Source organism: Belonocnema kinseyi, chromosome 10, assembly GCF_010883055.1.
Source record: "Belonocnema kinseyi isolate 2016_QV_RU_SX_M_011 chromosome 10, B_treatae_v1, whole genome shotgun sequence".
NCBI lineage: Eukaryota > Metazoa > Arthropoda > Insecta > Hymenoptera > Cynipidae > Belonocnema > Belonocnema kinseyi.
Window position 1 is genome coordinate 70,618,594 of NC_046666.1, and position 15,512 is coordinate 70,634,105.

The window sequence follows — 15,512 nt, forward strand, 5'->3', positions numbered from 1 at the left end:
TGTATATTAATTTACGATTAATTCTCTACACTTTGAAGCTGCTATATCTCAACGGTCTTTTCGTGTGTTCTATAAGTTTGGACCTTAGATCAACGTGATATAATTTTAAAAATAACGACGTCAAGTATTCTGTATAAGCTTGGATAGTCGTTTCGTATTTTCGGGACTATTAGTACATCCCCTTTTCCAGCTACCTTAACTGAATTACTAATTTAATAATGCTTTAATTTATAAACAAGGTTTGGAATTGTTTTTGAAGCATGTAATTTTCAACGATTTTAGAATAATTAAACTTCAACTTTGACTTTTTGGCATAATTATCATCTCAAAAATTGACACTATTGAAATTGATAATTATGTAGCTTTAAATGCACAATTGTAAGACCGTTTAATCTTTAAGACTAAGAAACTGAAGGGTATTTCTTTAAAACCTAAGAGCTTTACTCACTTTTTTAATAATCATTCATAAAAATAAACATTTAATAGATTTTAAGGGGAAACTATCTTGTTCAGCGATTTATAACACTTTTAACATAAATTAAAAAAAATATTATTATCACTACAGTTGCGATAAGGTTTTTCATGCCGTTTCTATTGAATATAGGCATGATTAATGAACTGGAAAAATGTTTGGTAATCTACATTTATATATCTATATCTAATATCTATATTTATATTAGAAGTTTGACTCCTGACACTGTACAATAATTTTTAATTGATAACCTTAATTATTCAACGATATTAAGTTGAATAATTAAATGTTTCAAAATTATCAAATTTCATACTGAACACCTCGTTAGTCAATTTGATATTAAATGATTTTAAATAATCTAAATTTTTGTATTTTATTTCTAAACGTATAGAATTGTGTAGTTTAATTTAAAAAATTTTGAAATCGTAGAATATAAAATTTAATACTAGATAGTTAACAATTAACAGATAAAAGGATTAGTAACTAAATAATTTTCAATTAAATGCATCTAAAATAAATTCATAACAATGAAAAATTAACAAAATATTTGGTAACATTCATGCTTTAAAACAAGATTTTAGATATAGGTATTCAAAAGTGATTAATTTATTTGAAAGTGATCCAAACTATTGAATATTCTAACTCAAGAAAAGAATGTCAAAGCTTTGACTTATAAATATGTACCATAGTTTCCCAATTGCAATTTTCAAATTTTAATGTTTTTAATAAAAAATTATTTAGATTTAAGTGCATTAAGTTTTGAATGCTTTTAATTAGAAAGTATACAATTCCAATTAATTTGATTTTTAAATGAGGCAATTTTCAAAATTCTAATCAGACATTATACAATATTTGAAATTTTCATCTAACATCATTCAATTATGAGTTCTTTAATTTAATTTTTTTAATTTCCATTTAATTTAAAGCACTTTAAATATGAAATTATTCATTATTGTTTAAAGAATTACAATAACTCTAAATATTATAAAATTATATATATATATATATATATATATTCAGTGTAATTGGAGTATTCCTTCACTGCGAAATTTCATTCGTCCGCTATTTGAATAACGTAGTTATCCCGGGGCAAAATCCTAATACTCGGCAAGTCCTCCCTGCATGTTCTGTCACGAAAAATCGTTCTGCTCGAGGTTGGAGAGAGCTTTTCAGTCCTCGTTTTCCCTTGAAAACGCTCGAGTATTGCGAATTCGGAAATAAGTAGGCTTCCGCGAGCATTAAAGACACTTTAGCGAGAACTTGTGAAACATTGAATTTTTGTTTGAAATCTCGCTACGTGCTCACTTTGACAGAGCACGGAGGGAGTTTTAGGATATCGCGAAAGCCTCTTTAATGCTCGCGGAAGCCTAATTATTTCCGAATTCGCAATTTTCAAGCGTTTTCGAGGAAAAACGAGGACTGAAAAGCTCTCTCCAACCTCGCGCAGAACTCTATTTTTCATGACAGAGCATGTAGGGAGGATTGCCGAGTATTAGGATTTTGCCCCGGGATTCTTCATGAATAAAAATTAAATTGGTCATGCGGTCCTACTACAATAAAACAAAGGATTCTAATGTTCAACGAATCATTATGTATTCGTCAAAATATGCCTTGCGTTGCGACCTTATTGCAGGTCTTCTTCAGAATTAATTATCACCTAAGTCAAAATTTTTAAATCTACTATAAAATTTTTTTTCGCCATTGGTTTTGGCATTGAGGAACAATTAAATACATACAAAAACTTAACAAAAATGTCTAAAAACGAATTTATAATCGCTACTCGCACTGTCTTAAATAACACAATATTTTCTTTTAACAATAAATTTTATGGACAAACTTCAGGATGCCCAATGAATTCCCCATTATCTCCAGTTGTAGCTCCATTAACTCCAATTGTAGTTATGGAAGATTAAGAAAAAAGACCCTTTAATAGTTTGATTTTCACTCCTATCCTGTATAAAATATATGTGAATAGTATCTTAGCTATAATTCCATCAGACAAATTAGATGAATTTTTAAATACTTTTAACAGCTTAGAAGACTCATTCAAATTTCCCATGGGAAAAGAAGAAAATAATACAATAACATATCTTGATTTGTGAATTACCAAAACTCCAGATGAAAACTTAATCACAAATTGGTACAAGAAACTTGCATGGTCTGGTCCTTATTTAAAATATCATTCACATAATTTATTTGCTTAAAAATAAGTTCAATAAAAGGATTAGTAGATAGGTGTGTCAAATTAAGTGATATTAAATTTCGGAAAAAAATTTAAGTCAATTAAAAAAAACTTTAGTACAAAATAATTATACATTGCAAATAATCAATAATGTAATTAAAGAAAGAGTGGTTGAAATATATAATAATTCTTCAAAAAATGGAACGAAGCCCTTAAAACAACAGACATGAAAGTTTCTTTACCATACATTGAAAATGTCTGAGAACGTCTTACATGTTCACTAAAAATATATAATACTAATGTGTATTTTACGAATAATCACACACTCAATAAATCCCTTTTTTATAAAGATAAAAATAATTACGAGAATATATCTGAAACTGTATAGTATTTGATCAAATGAAAAGGTTGTAACAGAGTTTATATCGGAAAAACTGGCAGGAGACTTAAAACTCGTTTAAATGAACATAAAAGAGATTGTGAACTTAGAAATCAAAATTCAGATTTATCACAACATGCTTGGCAATCAAATTATCCTTTCGATTTCAATATTAAAAATATTTAAATATTAGATACAAAAATGAATACACATAAAATAAGATTGAATCCATTTTTATTGATAAATACATTAAAATTTCTATTAATTTAAAAACAAAAATGTTAAACATTAATAACAGTTACCAAAGAATTATGTAAAGAATAGTTTTCTTCAAATTTAAATAAATATAAATGTAGAATGATCAAAATTTAAATTTGGTGGTTTCTTCATTTTTGATGGCAGTTTAATATCAGCTTTATGTTTTCCTCATTTAAAACTACACGCAGAAAAAAGAATCTTACATTTCACTGAAAACCAAGTTAAATCTACCGATCTTCCTAGTACGTATTTGCACAACATGACAGTTCAGTAAACGTTACAATTATAGGCAAATAAGAATAACTATCAATAATGGTTACTAGTACCGATTCTCAAGTGGTGCTGACCTGCGGATCAGTAGATTTTACCGATCCAGTCCTTATTTTGTACAGTCCCTGGATGCTGTATTTACGAATTATCATGTCACTTTAACGAATAATATAAAGAGATCTGAATTATGTTACGGTAATTTCTTATAAATATTTTCGGATATACTTATAATTAATCGTTATTTGTAAGTTATAATGCTTATAATACAATTAAAATTTCGCACGCAATGGGGGGGATTCGAACGCATAAACCTAAGCACTCAAGTCAACAGTCTTAACCACTACACTAGTATACGAGTGGCGATCTGTAAAATAATTTTGAAATGCATTTCTAACTGAGGGTGGTGACCTCTGGAACGACTTCTGAATACGCAACCATGCCATCGCAGCACACAACAAAAGTTGTAGCATTCACATCATATCTATATGTCAGCTGAAACAGTCACGGAACAAAAACACGTCTTGCTCCAATAATCTCTCAAATGTACGCGATCTGTGAGTAAGGTGTGCCATCCAAAATGGTGCTATTTTTATAAAACCCCTTCCTTGCTAAGTGAGAATGTGGAGTAATGTGACGACTGTCACAGAAATGTCAAAGAGGAATGTTTTTTGGGTGATGCAATCCATTAATTGCCAATTGTGTCGTGAATTCAACCGGTGCTCCGCGCGGATAGGTTGCGTTGCGACTTTAGGGGGGGTGAGTTAAGTAAACCGATCGGATCAGTAGCATGTACCGATCTTTCGGTAATGTCCACTGCACTACTATTGTAATCTCGGTTCAGTAGATTTTACATGTCGTTCAGTATGCAATACGAGGGAATAGAGGTTTATTTTACTGAAGGAAAACCGTTGAATCAACCGTAATTTCACTGAGACATTTACGAAATGCTAAGTGATTTTGAGATTTTCACCCTCTTATTAAGAGCAGTTTATACTGTTACGGTTACAAGAAACCCTTTACAATTCTTGATTAGTAAATATAACATTTCTTTTTTCTGCGGGTAGGGTAGGATGGGGCGAGATAAGCATAGGGGATAAGATGAGTCACTTAATTTTCTCGTAGGTTATCATTTATTTTGTAAATGTTTTTTGTATTAATAGCAGGAAAAACATTATCAAATTTTTTTCGAAAATTTTTCGCTTTATGTTGAATAAATCTGTAAAAAAACGAAAGTAAAAATTTTAAAACCCGTATTCTGCTATTTTGCATTTATTTAGAAAGTTCAAAAATTATGCAAAAACACATATTAAATGTTTTTCCAGTGGTTACCTCTTCCTATGCATTAACCTAACCTCTTAGTGTAGCAGTCAGTAGGTTAGGATGCAATGTTTCATATTATCAGATTGTGCATGGTGTTAATAATGGTATAAACATATAAAAACCTAATCTTGTCGACAAGAATTCTCAGACAAATTATGACAGCAGTACTGTTATAGGTATAATTAAATGAGTTGCTGTCAACCAGAAGAGAGAGCATTGTTTGTCTGTGTGTATTTTTTAAATAACTTTGTTTGAAAACTCGTAAGATTCTATAAAAAAAGAAAAACATTGTTTTGGTTTAAAAATACGACAGACGTTTAAAAAAAAGGTTTAATACCCTAATATATATGGAATTCAGTGTCATGCAGTCATTGCAGTAGAACAGTCTAGTATTTAGGAGTTTACGTATTGTAGAATTTATCTTTTACTAAGACAATGTACATAGTCATGTCGAAAAATTGCTATATTTATTTCTGTAATATAATTATTAAAAGATATGTGAATATAAGTCGTTTCTATATTTACTCTTTGTAGTGTTAGTTACGGTAGAGTTTAGGTTTAAAGATTGCATCATTTTGAAGTTAAATACTTTAAATTTTCCGTTCAATTTTGGAAGGCTATGTATAAGATATGTTTTCTTTTTAAAATGCTCAAATTTAACAAGGCTCTCAATTACAAATAGTATATAATAAGTCATTTAATTAAATGACCCATCTCGCCCAATGCCTGGCTCATCCCACCCCAGACATGGGGCGATATGAGCCAAGCGCACTTGTTCTTTATTTTCGTTTTTAATTCCGCATATACTTTTTTAGTTACTTTTATCTTGGCAACTTTTTAATTAAAAATGTTTGCAGAATATATATAACGCTTTACTTTCAAGCAATAATTAGCCGATTTTAAATACTGACGTGAAAAGGACAGCTATGCTCATATCGCCCCACCCTACCATGGCTTTATCTCCAGTGTACTGTGTAGTCGAACGTCCGTCCAAAACAAAACACAGTGTCAGTTTAAAAAAGTGTAGTTTGTCCAAATTTGAGAACTCAGTAAGATTTCTGTGCTTTCAATTTCATTTCAGTAGCAATTTTTATAAATTACTACTTTTTAATAAAAAGATCAAACCACAATTTGTTTAAAGAATCAAACTGAAATGTTTCACTATATAATTGAATAAAGTAACGTAATCAGATTTTGAAATGTCTTATGGATGGAAATTTCACATAAATAAATGATTATTTTTATATAGTTTCTAAAAATGCAGAATAAAACAAAAAATTGTATAGTGATTTAAAATTTTTTAACCAAATTAATTTTAATTAATGAAGAATAATTGTGTTATTACAAAAAACTGACGTTTTTAATATTAAACGTTTTTATTTTGTATCCAAGTGAACAAATCTGATATATTTCAAATTCTATCATTTTAAATAGAAGGCGGTTTAAAACAAAAATTAATTCTTACTTTAAATAAGTATTTCATAACAAACCATTTGTGCTGATCACGCACTCTGCTATACTTCTATACCTTCTTCCTAAAAGTTTAGTTTTAACAAATTCAGCAATTACCATATAATTGCATAAATCCTCCTTTTAAGTTAAATGCTTCCGCGGCTAATTAACGAGCTGTAGATAAAGAATGAAAACCATTAAATTACAAAAATAATGTCACCTACAAATACAAAATTCTATATGAGGCTTTTATTTTTAAATAATTTAAACCTGAAATTTTTCAAAATTAAAGAAATTTTATCAGTGGTAAATGTTCAAATTATGGACTTTTGAAATTGAACTATTTCAAAATGAAGCACTGAAAAATGGTGAATTTAAAAATTAGAACATGGTGGTCAAAATTGATACCTATGTTCCAATTTAAGAGTTCAGCGATTATGAATTTCGTCATATATATCAATTTTATCAATTTGAAGATTCAAATATATGAAATTAGACAATATTTTACAGTAAACCATTTGAAATGAAATCTTTTCTCATTTTAAATATTTATGGTTAAATAAAATTGGTAATGAAGTGCTCAAAACTCAATCGCGTCAATTTTGAAAGAGAGAGACACTGACAAATTGTATATTGTTTTCGTTTCTGAATGTAGAATGGTTACTCAGGCGTACTTCTGCGCCTAATTTGAAACTCAAACCCTTATTAATTTAACAATATTTTACCCTAAAAGCTAAAAATTTCCAATATCAATTATATAAAATGGTATACAGTACATCCCTCAAATTGCAAAACTTAGAAATTGCAAATGCCCGAATTTAATATATTTAAAATTGAAGCCTTCAGAATTCAAATATGTGAACTTATAAACTTCTTTATTGATAATTTTAAATTGAAGACTCGATCGAAGATCTGTGTTCTAGAAAATCTTTTACAATGTGAGATCTTTCGGTTTGTTGAGTTAATCGAAATTAATTTATAAACTTTTTTAATTGAAAAAATCGTTTTTTTCAATATAGAAAAATATTCATTTAAGCCAAACGTTTTCAACAAAAAAGTTAGAAAAGTTTACAAAATACATTTTTCGATTAAATTTCAATGAAACTGCAGATTCAAAACAGCTAGAGAAAATCACTATGGAAGATACAGAACTATCCTTTATCTCCAATTTTTTATTCAGGTCTAATCGTCCATGTCTTTAAAAATTTCGAATTTTTATATCTCTAATTTTACCTTTGCTTTTAGAGAGTACTTTCCATTCTAGAGCATATTATTTATTTGTAGAAATATTATTTCTAGTTTCAGCTTCTAAATTATTTGTAGTACCCACTCCTAAAGTGCTTGGAATATTAAGTGCGCATAGGCTGTAATTCGATAATTGAATGTGTCGACGTGAACGTTCTGCGAATGTGTATATTGGACTCAGTCGCAAACAATATATACATGAGCTCTCGAGCATCCTAATGAATAATGCACTGCAATCAAATACATAAAGCCCCTTTGGCAATCTGGCCTGCGAGTCGAATAAATTTCACATAAATCGCGATCCTAGTTCTCGTCTTTGAATACGTTTTCGAAATCCCAAGGTAAATTTAACTTTGTACTTAAGAAAGAAATCTTTCGTCAACAGACGAAAAACATCAAATAGAAGGTACTTCTTCCATTGGTATGGCAAAGTTTGGCATAATTAATAAAAAATAAAGCTGAAAGAAATAAAAGGACGATTCATAAATTCGACTAGGAATTTTTTTAAGAACAAGTTTTAAAAGTTTAAACTTATATTTTTATCTTTAAAATATACTTTACTAACCACTTGTCTGAGAGGGGCGATAAGGGTGATGAGATAATAAAATAGGATTGAAGGTAAAGCAATAATGGAAAGGGGAGTAGGTACGTTGCTAGAGATCAGATGGAGGGAAGGTTTAAATAGACAAGGGGATGAAGCGATGAGCTAAAAGGAAACGGAGGAGGGTGAGACTGATTATAATAAAGGAAGAGTAGTAGAGCGGTGAGGTGTAGAAAATAAGGAAAATGCAGGTGGTGCCAATTGAGGGTACGCTACGAAAATATTTTTAGGCTGCTAGATTAAATAGGTCCGATGATTGGAGAGGGCGACAGATAAAAAGAAGGAAGAAATAGTAAAGGTAGTCCACTTGTAAACAGTGGAAAGATCCTTGAGGGGGTAATCAGGGAACAATTTAATTCTACGTGTTTAGACTATCAGCAGGCAGTATAATAAAAATTTGAAGCTTGCAAAGTTACTAAAAGGCTGACATTTTTCATTTTGGAAGAACAATTACTGAGAAATTCTCTCTTATTTTTCACTTAAAGTAACAAATCAAGGATAAAACTCCAGAATAATAGGAAGAAAATTATGACGTCGACAATTATAAAAGCGACTCTGGAGATCTTGTTGCGGAACTACTTAACGTCACTGTTTACGTCCGGTAAGTCGCCTCGTCAAGGGTGTCGCAATTTATGAGGACAATCGCTGCACCCTGTAAAATGCTAGTATCCTGGAAAAGCTCGTGCTTCTTGCGTTTCCTAGAATTTGGAGCTCCCGCTGTGTCAGCAGTTTTCGCAAAGCTGGACGAGTTCCAATTAAATTTACGGGATCAGCCCGAAACCGTAAGCCTCACGCCCACTAGGGTGCTGCTAATACAGGTTTTTATCCCTCGGGATATTAAACGCCTACGTTACGACGTGACGACAACGAAGACTAGCAGTGAAGTTTAATTTATATTCTTTAGGGACTGAAAGTAGACGTTTCGATTTCAAGACATCGAGTTTAATAAAAATGTAAAATGCAAGAAGGTCGAAGATTGAGAAACCACGTTAATAAGATGGTATTAAAAGGCAAACTTAAGTTTAAAGATAATTATCTGATAAAACGTGAAGGTTAATCATTTTTAATACTACACTGTATGTTATTGACTTAGTAAATGAAGAATCCTAATTACAACTACGTGGACGTTGTAGAAGAGCGTATGTCTGCCCTTAGCGGAGAAGTGTCACTGCGCATCAGGTTGTCTCCAGCACGTCAGTGATGCAAGTCGATTACGTTCCAACACCCTCAAGGGCGCATCTAAGTTACATTAATTATAAAATTAAAAATACTTATTCTAAAAAACGTTAAATTGTATAAGACTTTTGGGTATTTTTAATTCTTCTCTAGAAAATGCAAAGTTGAAGAATTTTATTTCAAAATTATTTAAAGAATGTTACATAGAATAATCTTTAAAATATAATAATTTGGGTGATTACAGGCATAGTTCCGCAGGTTTCGAAACCAATGATTGCCCCACCCCTTCCCAGTATTTTCTGACCTGTCTTCACTTTTTTATTTTCCACTGTAGAATGGAGAAAAATTATTAAAGGTATTCATATATAAAAGATAGCAAAAGATCACTTTTACTTGAATTAACATGAAGTTGTTCCGTTTGCATCGAAAAGCTTATTAATTGATTTGACTTTTGAACTTTAGACTAAAATAATGAATTTTTAAAAAGTATAATGCACAATTTGCAATTTGTACAGTTTGAGTTCATATAATTTTTAACGTTTCTATAATGGTTAAACTTAAAAGGTTTACACTTAATAAATTCTTCAATTTTGACGGGTGAAACTAGCAGAGAATGGCTTTGTTTTTATACGTAAATTTTGTTTTTCAATAATAAAATTTATCCAACCACTTTGAATGTGATTTAATACTTCGTCATATGATATTTTAAATAATTTCCGTCATATAGAACATTTTTATAGTTTCGATTTAAAATTATAATTTTAAATGCGAAATTATAAAATTTTTTAATGTTTACGCCCTGCAATTATAGTTCTTTAGCTTCAAAAGTTTGAATTTGCAAATATTTATTTCGAAGCTTCTTAATTTTTAAATGTGCAGTCAGGAATGTTACTGCTTTTATAATATTTAATTTTTTTATACGTTTTCTCAAATTTCAGCATGTGAAAAACAAGCCTTTCGTATGTCTTCTGCCGATACAATCATTTTCAGCCACTTACGACTTTTTTAAATAAATTAAAAAAATTTACTTCTCGATATGAAAACAATTTTAAACTTTTAAACTTTAGAAATCTTATTCAAATTCCTTGAATCTTATAAAATTCCTGTTAAAACCCCTTAAAATATTATAAAGTCACTTTAAATCTTTACAGTCCATTAAATTTTTTTAAATATCCTAAATCCTTATAGGTTTGATCAAATTCTTTCCAATCTTCAGAAAATTCTAGAAAATTCCTTAACACCACATAAACTTTTTAGGCTTCTTTGAAATCATTAAAATCGTTGGAAATTCATTAACATGTTTTTATTCTCTTGAAAATTCTTTGAGATCCTGAATCTGATGATACTTCTTAAAACTGCTTGAAAATATTTTAAATCCTTTTCAAATCTTTAAAATTATTCAAAAGTTTTTAATTCGTGTGAATGAAGTTTATAAAATCCAGTATGCTAAAATGCTATCAAATTATTTCAAATATTTTATAATTGAAGGAAATTCTTCAAAACCGCATGTTAACCCTAAAAACTCATCTGAAAACATCCTATAAAATCCTTTGATGTCTTTAACATTTTCTAAAATCCCTTATAATGATAGGATATGCCCTAAAACCTTTTGAATAATATGAAATATTGCAAAAGCCTTATGAAGTTTAGTAAGTTTTTTGGAATCCCATGATTCTTACTTTAAACTCTGAAAATACATTGAAGTATCTAAAATGATAATCCCTTTATAACCATGGAAATCTTTTAAATCTTCGGAACTCTTTGAAACTCTTTTTGAGGGTGGTTTGCAACACTTTCAACGGATCAGTTGGAGAATTTTACTTCGTTTCTGAACTTTAATTTTTACGAATAAATAATCATGCATATATTTGTTAAACCCGCATTATACAAACAAAAATAGAAAAACATTAAATTTCTATGATAATATTACTTATTTGCTTGCTGCATTTATGAAAACAATTTTGAAATGAATGTTAAAACTTTTGTCAACAAGTATCTCTTGACTATTCAAATCTACGAATATTACTTCTTCTTATTTATAACTAAATAACGTAACGCCTAAAATTTCTCTAAACGGAAGTTCATGAATTCATTAATTACGATTTATTTATTATTTTACCCGAAAATTTTGTAGTGCAGAAATTATATTTTCTATAAAAGTTCAGCGGAAATTTGGTTGTCTGCATAATTAATACATATGTATCCTGATAATATAAATTTACTTTATGTCTCGTACAATGTACACGAAATGACATGTCTATTCTGCAGTGCACATTTTCCAAATTAATCAATTTCGAAAAGTCATTCCACATTTCGTTTACAACTCATACGCAAATCAATTTCAATGTTGTGATGTCTTTCACTATCATTTTTAAATCAATTGAATTATTTCGAGTAATGGCTTTTCATAACAGCTGACTGAAATGGCATATTGGCCAGCAATCAAAGCTCTGCATTTGAAAGCTGATAATTCTATAAAAAAATAATTGGAATTCAAATAACATGAATATTATTTTCTGTTCCTTAATTTTGCGGGAATTTGCTTGTTTGAAAATTTTATTTTTATTTTTTATAATCGTTGAAGCATTGGGGACCATAGATAGTTTCCAATATTTTGTCCAATTTTTTCCCTTGAAGGTGTGATTAAATTGTAATTCTTTATTTTGAATTGAAATATAAAGATCTCATCATATTAGACCTACATAACAATTGTTTTTATCTGACTTAAGGATAATTTAAAATTAGAAGCAGTGTAGGGAAGTTCCTTTAATAAAAGAAACTAATTACAATAATCGCGGAAATTATCTACGCGCCAATTTTAAGCAAGTAATATTTTTTGTACAATTAGCCCGAGTTGAAGGCAAAATATCAATTTAATAAATATGTATTGCATGAAAACGTCAAATTTAGATGTTTTCGGAAAATTGGAATATTTCTGAAAATAATCAACATTTCCCAAAGTTCTTTAACTTATTTTAATGCTATATTTCCATAGTATTTGGCTAATTATTCTGGTATATTTTTCAAGCGTCTATGATAGATTATTAATGTTTTCAAAATAATACTTCTAAGTATTTACACATTTTTGCAATTTTGCGACCTTTCTTGCACCAATTGTGATCAAAAAGCAGAATATAGAAAAAACAATCTAAAAATATCTTAACAAATTAAAAAAATACTGTGCAGACTGTTATAAGTATTAATGATTACTTAGAGTTTGTGCAATGTTTCTTTTTTTATTTATGGAAACATATGTTACGTGTAAAAAATCATATAAAAATTTGAAAAATAAATTAACGCTGTTATCTTTATTGTTTAGAATTAAAGAATTTGAAATTACAAATACTTCAAATTGCAGATATATGAATTTTAAATCCTCAAAAATTGAATTATACATATTTTTTTCATTCAAAATTGCATCTTTTTTAGCATACACATTAAATATTGAGGAGTCGTTAATCGCAAAATTCCAAATTAGAACATTTAAAATTTAAAATCGTTATCACTTAAGAATTTTCAATAGTAAATCTTCGAAATTAAACTATTCCAAAAAAAGTTTACAATTACATATCTTGAAAATGTACATTTTTATAATTTAATAGTTTGCCATTCTATATTTTCAATAACAAGAATTTTCAATTTTAACCCTTACAAATTATAGTATTTTGACTTATTTATCTCTAAATTACAGAGTTTTTAATTTTTTAAATTTACAAATAAAAACTATGTAAGTTTTAAGTTTCAAAATTGAAAGTTCTGTATCTTTGATGATTTACATCGGAAATTTGGTAATTCTGGAAGATTTGAAATAAAAAACTCTTGACTTTTGATCTGCAAAATCATCAAAATAATCACTATTCAAGAATCTTTCTCACACATTCTAATTAAAGAATTTTAAACTTCAAATACTAAAAATTCAAGATTTTTTAATTGAAAATCTTCAAAAATTACTATTTCAAAAAAGTATTTCAAATTGCATAGCTTTAAAATTTGAATTGTGAAAAAAAATTCATTTGTAACTTTATATTTGCCAACTTGAAGAATTTTCAATTATAACTGTCAAAAATGGCAGAACTTTAAACTGTAAATATTTAGTTCGCAGATTTTTTAGTTTGGTCAGCTTAAAATTGTAATGATTTGCCTGATTTATATTCGATATTTATTCAAGTTGGAAAAATTTAGAATGAGAAACTGAACTTACGACTCAAAGAATCAAAAAATTTAATAATTTTTATTATAGATCACTAAAATTCCAAAAAGTTTTTATAACCCTTCAAAATTTTAGAATTAAAGCGTTTTTTATTCTGATATTATTAATGAATAATTATGCAAATGTTAAATTCTACATTTCAAAAGTGTGTAATTTTAATGATTTCCTATTTATTTTAATTTAGGATTATTAATTATATTTTAAAGTACTTCAGGCTAAAACGCATATTCTAATTTGATAATTAGGCATTCAAAACAAGAAATGCAGTATCCTATTTCTGCTGGTATAGAAAATATTCATTGTATTATAGTCCAAGCATCGTTTTAATTAGTGTGAATCAGATGATGCACACTTACCCATGTACATAGAAACTTTTGTCCCCATTTCAGTTGGGCCAGTGGTCAGCATCTCACTACAACTAATCTTTTAATTTAGCCAGACTTTGGTTATTTCCTGATTAAGATAAAAATACTCAAAAGTTCTACGTAGGGACAGGTCGGTCTGTAGTCAGCATACCCCAGATGAACTTTCTGAAGATAGCGCTGCATTATGTATATTGTATTGTCCTCTTCAGAAGTTTTTATTCTCCAAATTATACTTTTGTAAACACGCGAATGGCTGCCCCAACAGCATGTGAATGCAAACTAAATATTTTCATCTTAAACATCCGTGTGAATATGGCCAAAGAATTGTAACTAATTTATTTTCTCACTTCTCACAATAAAGTTATTTTGTTCGTAATGAAGATGATTTTAAAAAATGAAGAAAATAATTCAATACCATAGTAATGCAAATGTGCAATATTCAGATATTGTGTGATACATATATATGGAAAAAACGACTTTCAAACAGAAAAATATGAGCATCTATAAGTATTTACAAAAAATGTATATAATATTTAAATTTTCGTATTGATTTTTTTGTGTTTAAATTGTTTTTTACATATATTTATATCACAGCCGAATTCTGAACGTGCCGGAACACAACGAAGGTATATAAAAGAGCGATGATTGGATATTCCCGTTAGGACCTTCTTAGAAATTCTAAAAAGAACCTAATTAAAATAACATTATAGAACTAGTCTGATCCTCTATTCTTTCGAATATCAGACATAGGGAAAATTAGCCGGGGCCTTCCGAAGCTCAATCGCAATTTCTTCATGGGTACAATCAGAAAGGAAAATCCTAGTTCTTTTTTTCGATTTATGAAAATTAATTTTGACTTACCAGTAGTGTCAATTAGGTCCGTGTCGAGATTGTTGAAGCCACAGCGACTGAGGAAGAGGAGCGACAGCAGCGAGAGCGAACAGACAAGGACAAGCAGCCTCGATAACAGTCGAACTCCCAGCACGCGCAACATTATGTCCCTGCGTCGCCTGCAATCAGAGGACATGTGCTCTTCTGGGTAAACGCAATCTCATTAACATAGAAAGTACATTGTTGTCTCATTAACTGACACTATATTGTGATTCCTAAATGTCAAAGCCTGATAATTTAATGAACAAATAAGTTTCCTAACATTATTTGTGGGTGTCGGCATAGAAAGCCAACCGTTTGCAAAGTGGGGTTGGTGAGTTACCAATTTATATAATTTGGCGAGCGATGACTTGAGATGAAAAGTTTCTTGAATATAAATGCACTTTTGTGTTTACAAGTTGAATACATAACTTGCAAATTATATTTGTCAAGTCATTATATCTATTGTAATTGCGATTATATTTTTTTATTCAATTCTCTTCATTAAATTATGCCTTTCAGAGTTCTATCAAATGTACGCTTAAACGGAAAAGTTGTGTTATTAACTACATAAAATGTTGAACTGGAGAAAGCAAAATAGGTTCTGAGGAAAAAGTCTCGATTAAGATTTGCTTCCTTGGGAGATGAAACTGGAGTCTTCTTTGGAACAAATCCATCGTTTAAGGTTACTTTCCTGCATGAAGGGTTTCTT

The 15,512-nt window shown here is 29.3% G+C and overlaps 1 protein-coding gene across 1 annotated transcript in view; it reads right to left on the minus strand.

Moving 5' to 3' along the window:
- Window positions 1–14,849, minus strand: part of LOC117181193 (chondroitin sulfate N-acetylgalactosaminyltransferase 1) — a gene marked incomplete at its 5' end in the record, with an annotated part of 139,380 nt that extends 124,531 nt beyond the window's left edge. Inside the window, one exon of the mRNA XM_033373759.1 lies at window positions 14,792–14,849. Within this exon, the coding sequence (XP_033229650.1) occupies window positions 14,792–14,849 (58 nt within the window). The remainder of the gene's footprint in view (window positions 1–14,791) is intronic.
- Between the last annotated feature and the right edge of the window lie 663 nt (window positions 14,850–15,512).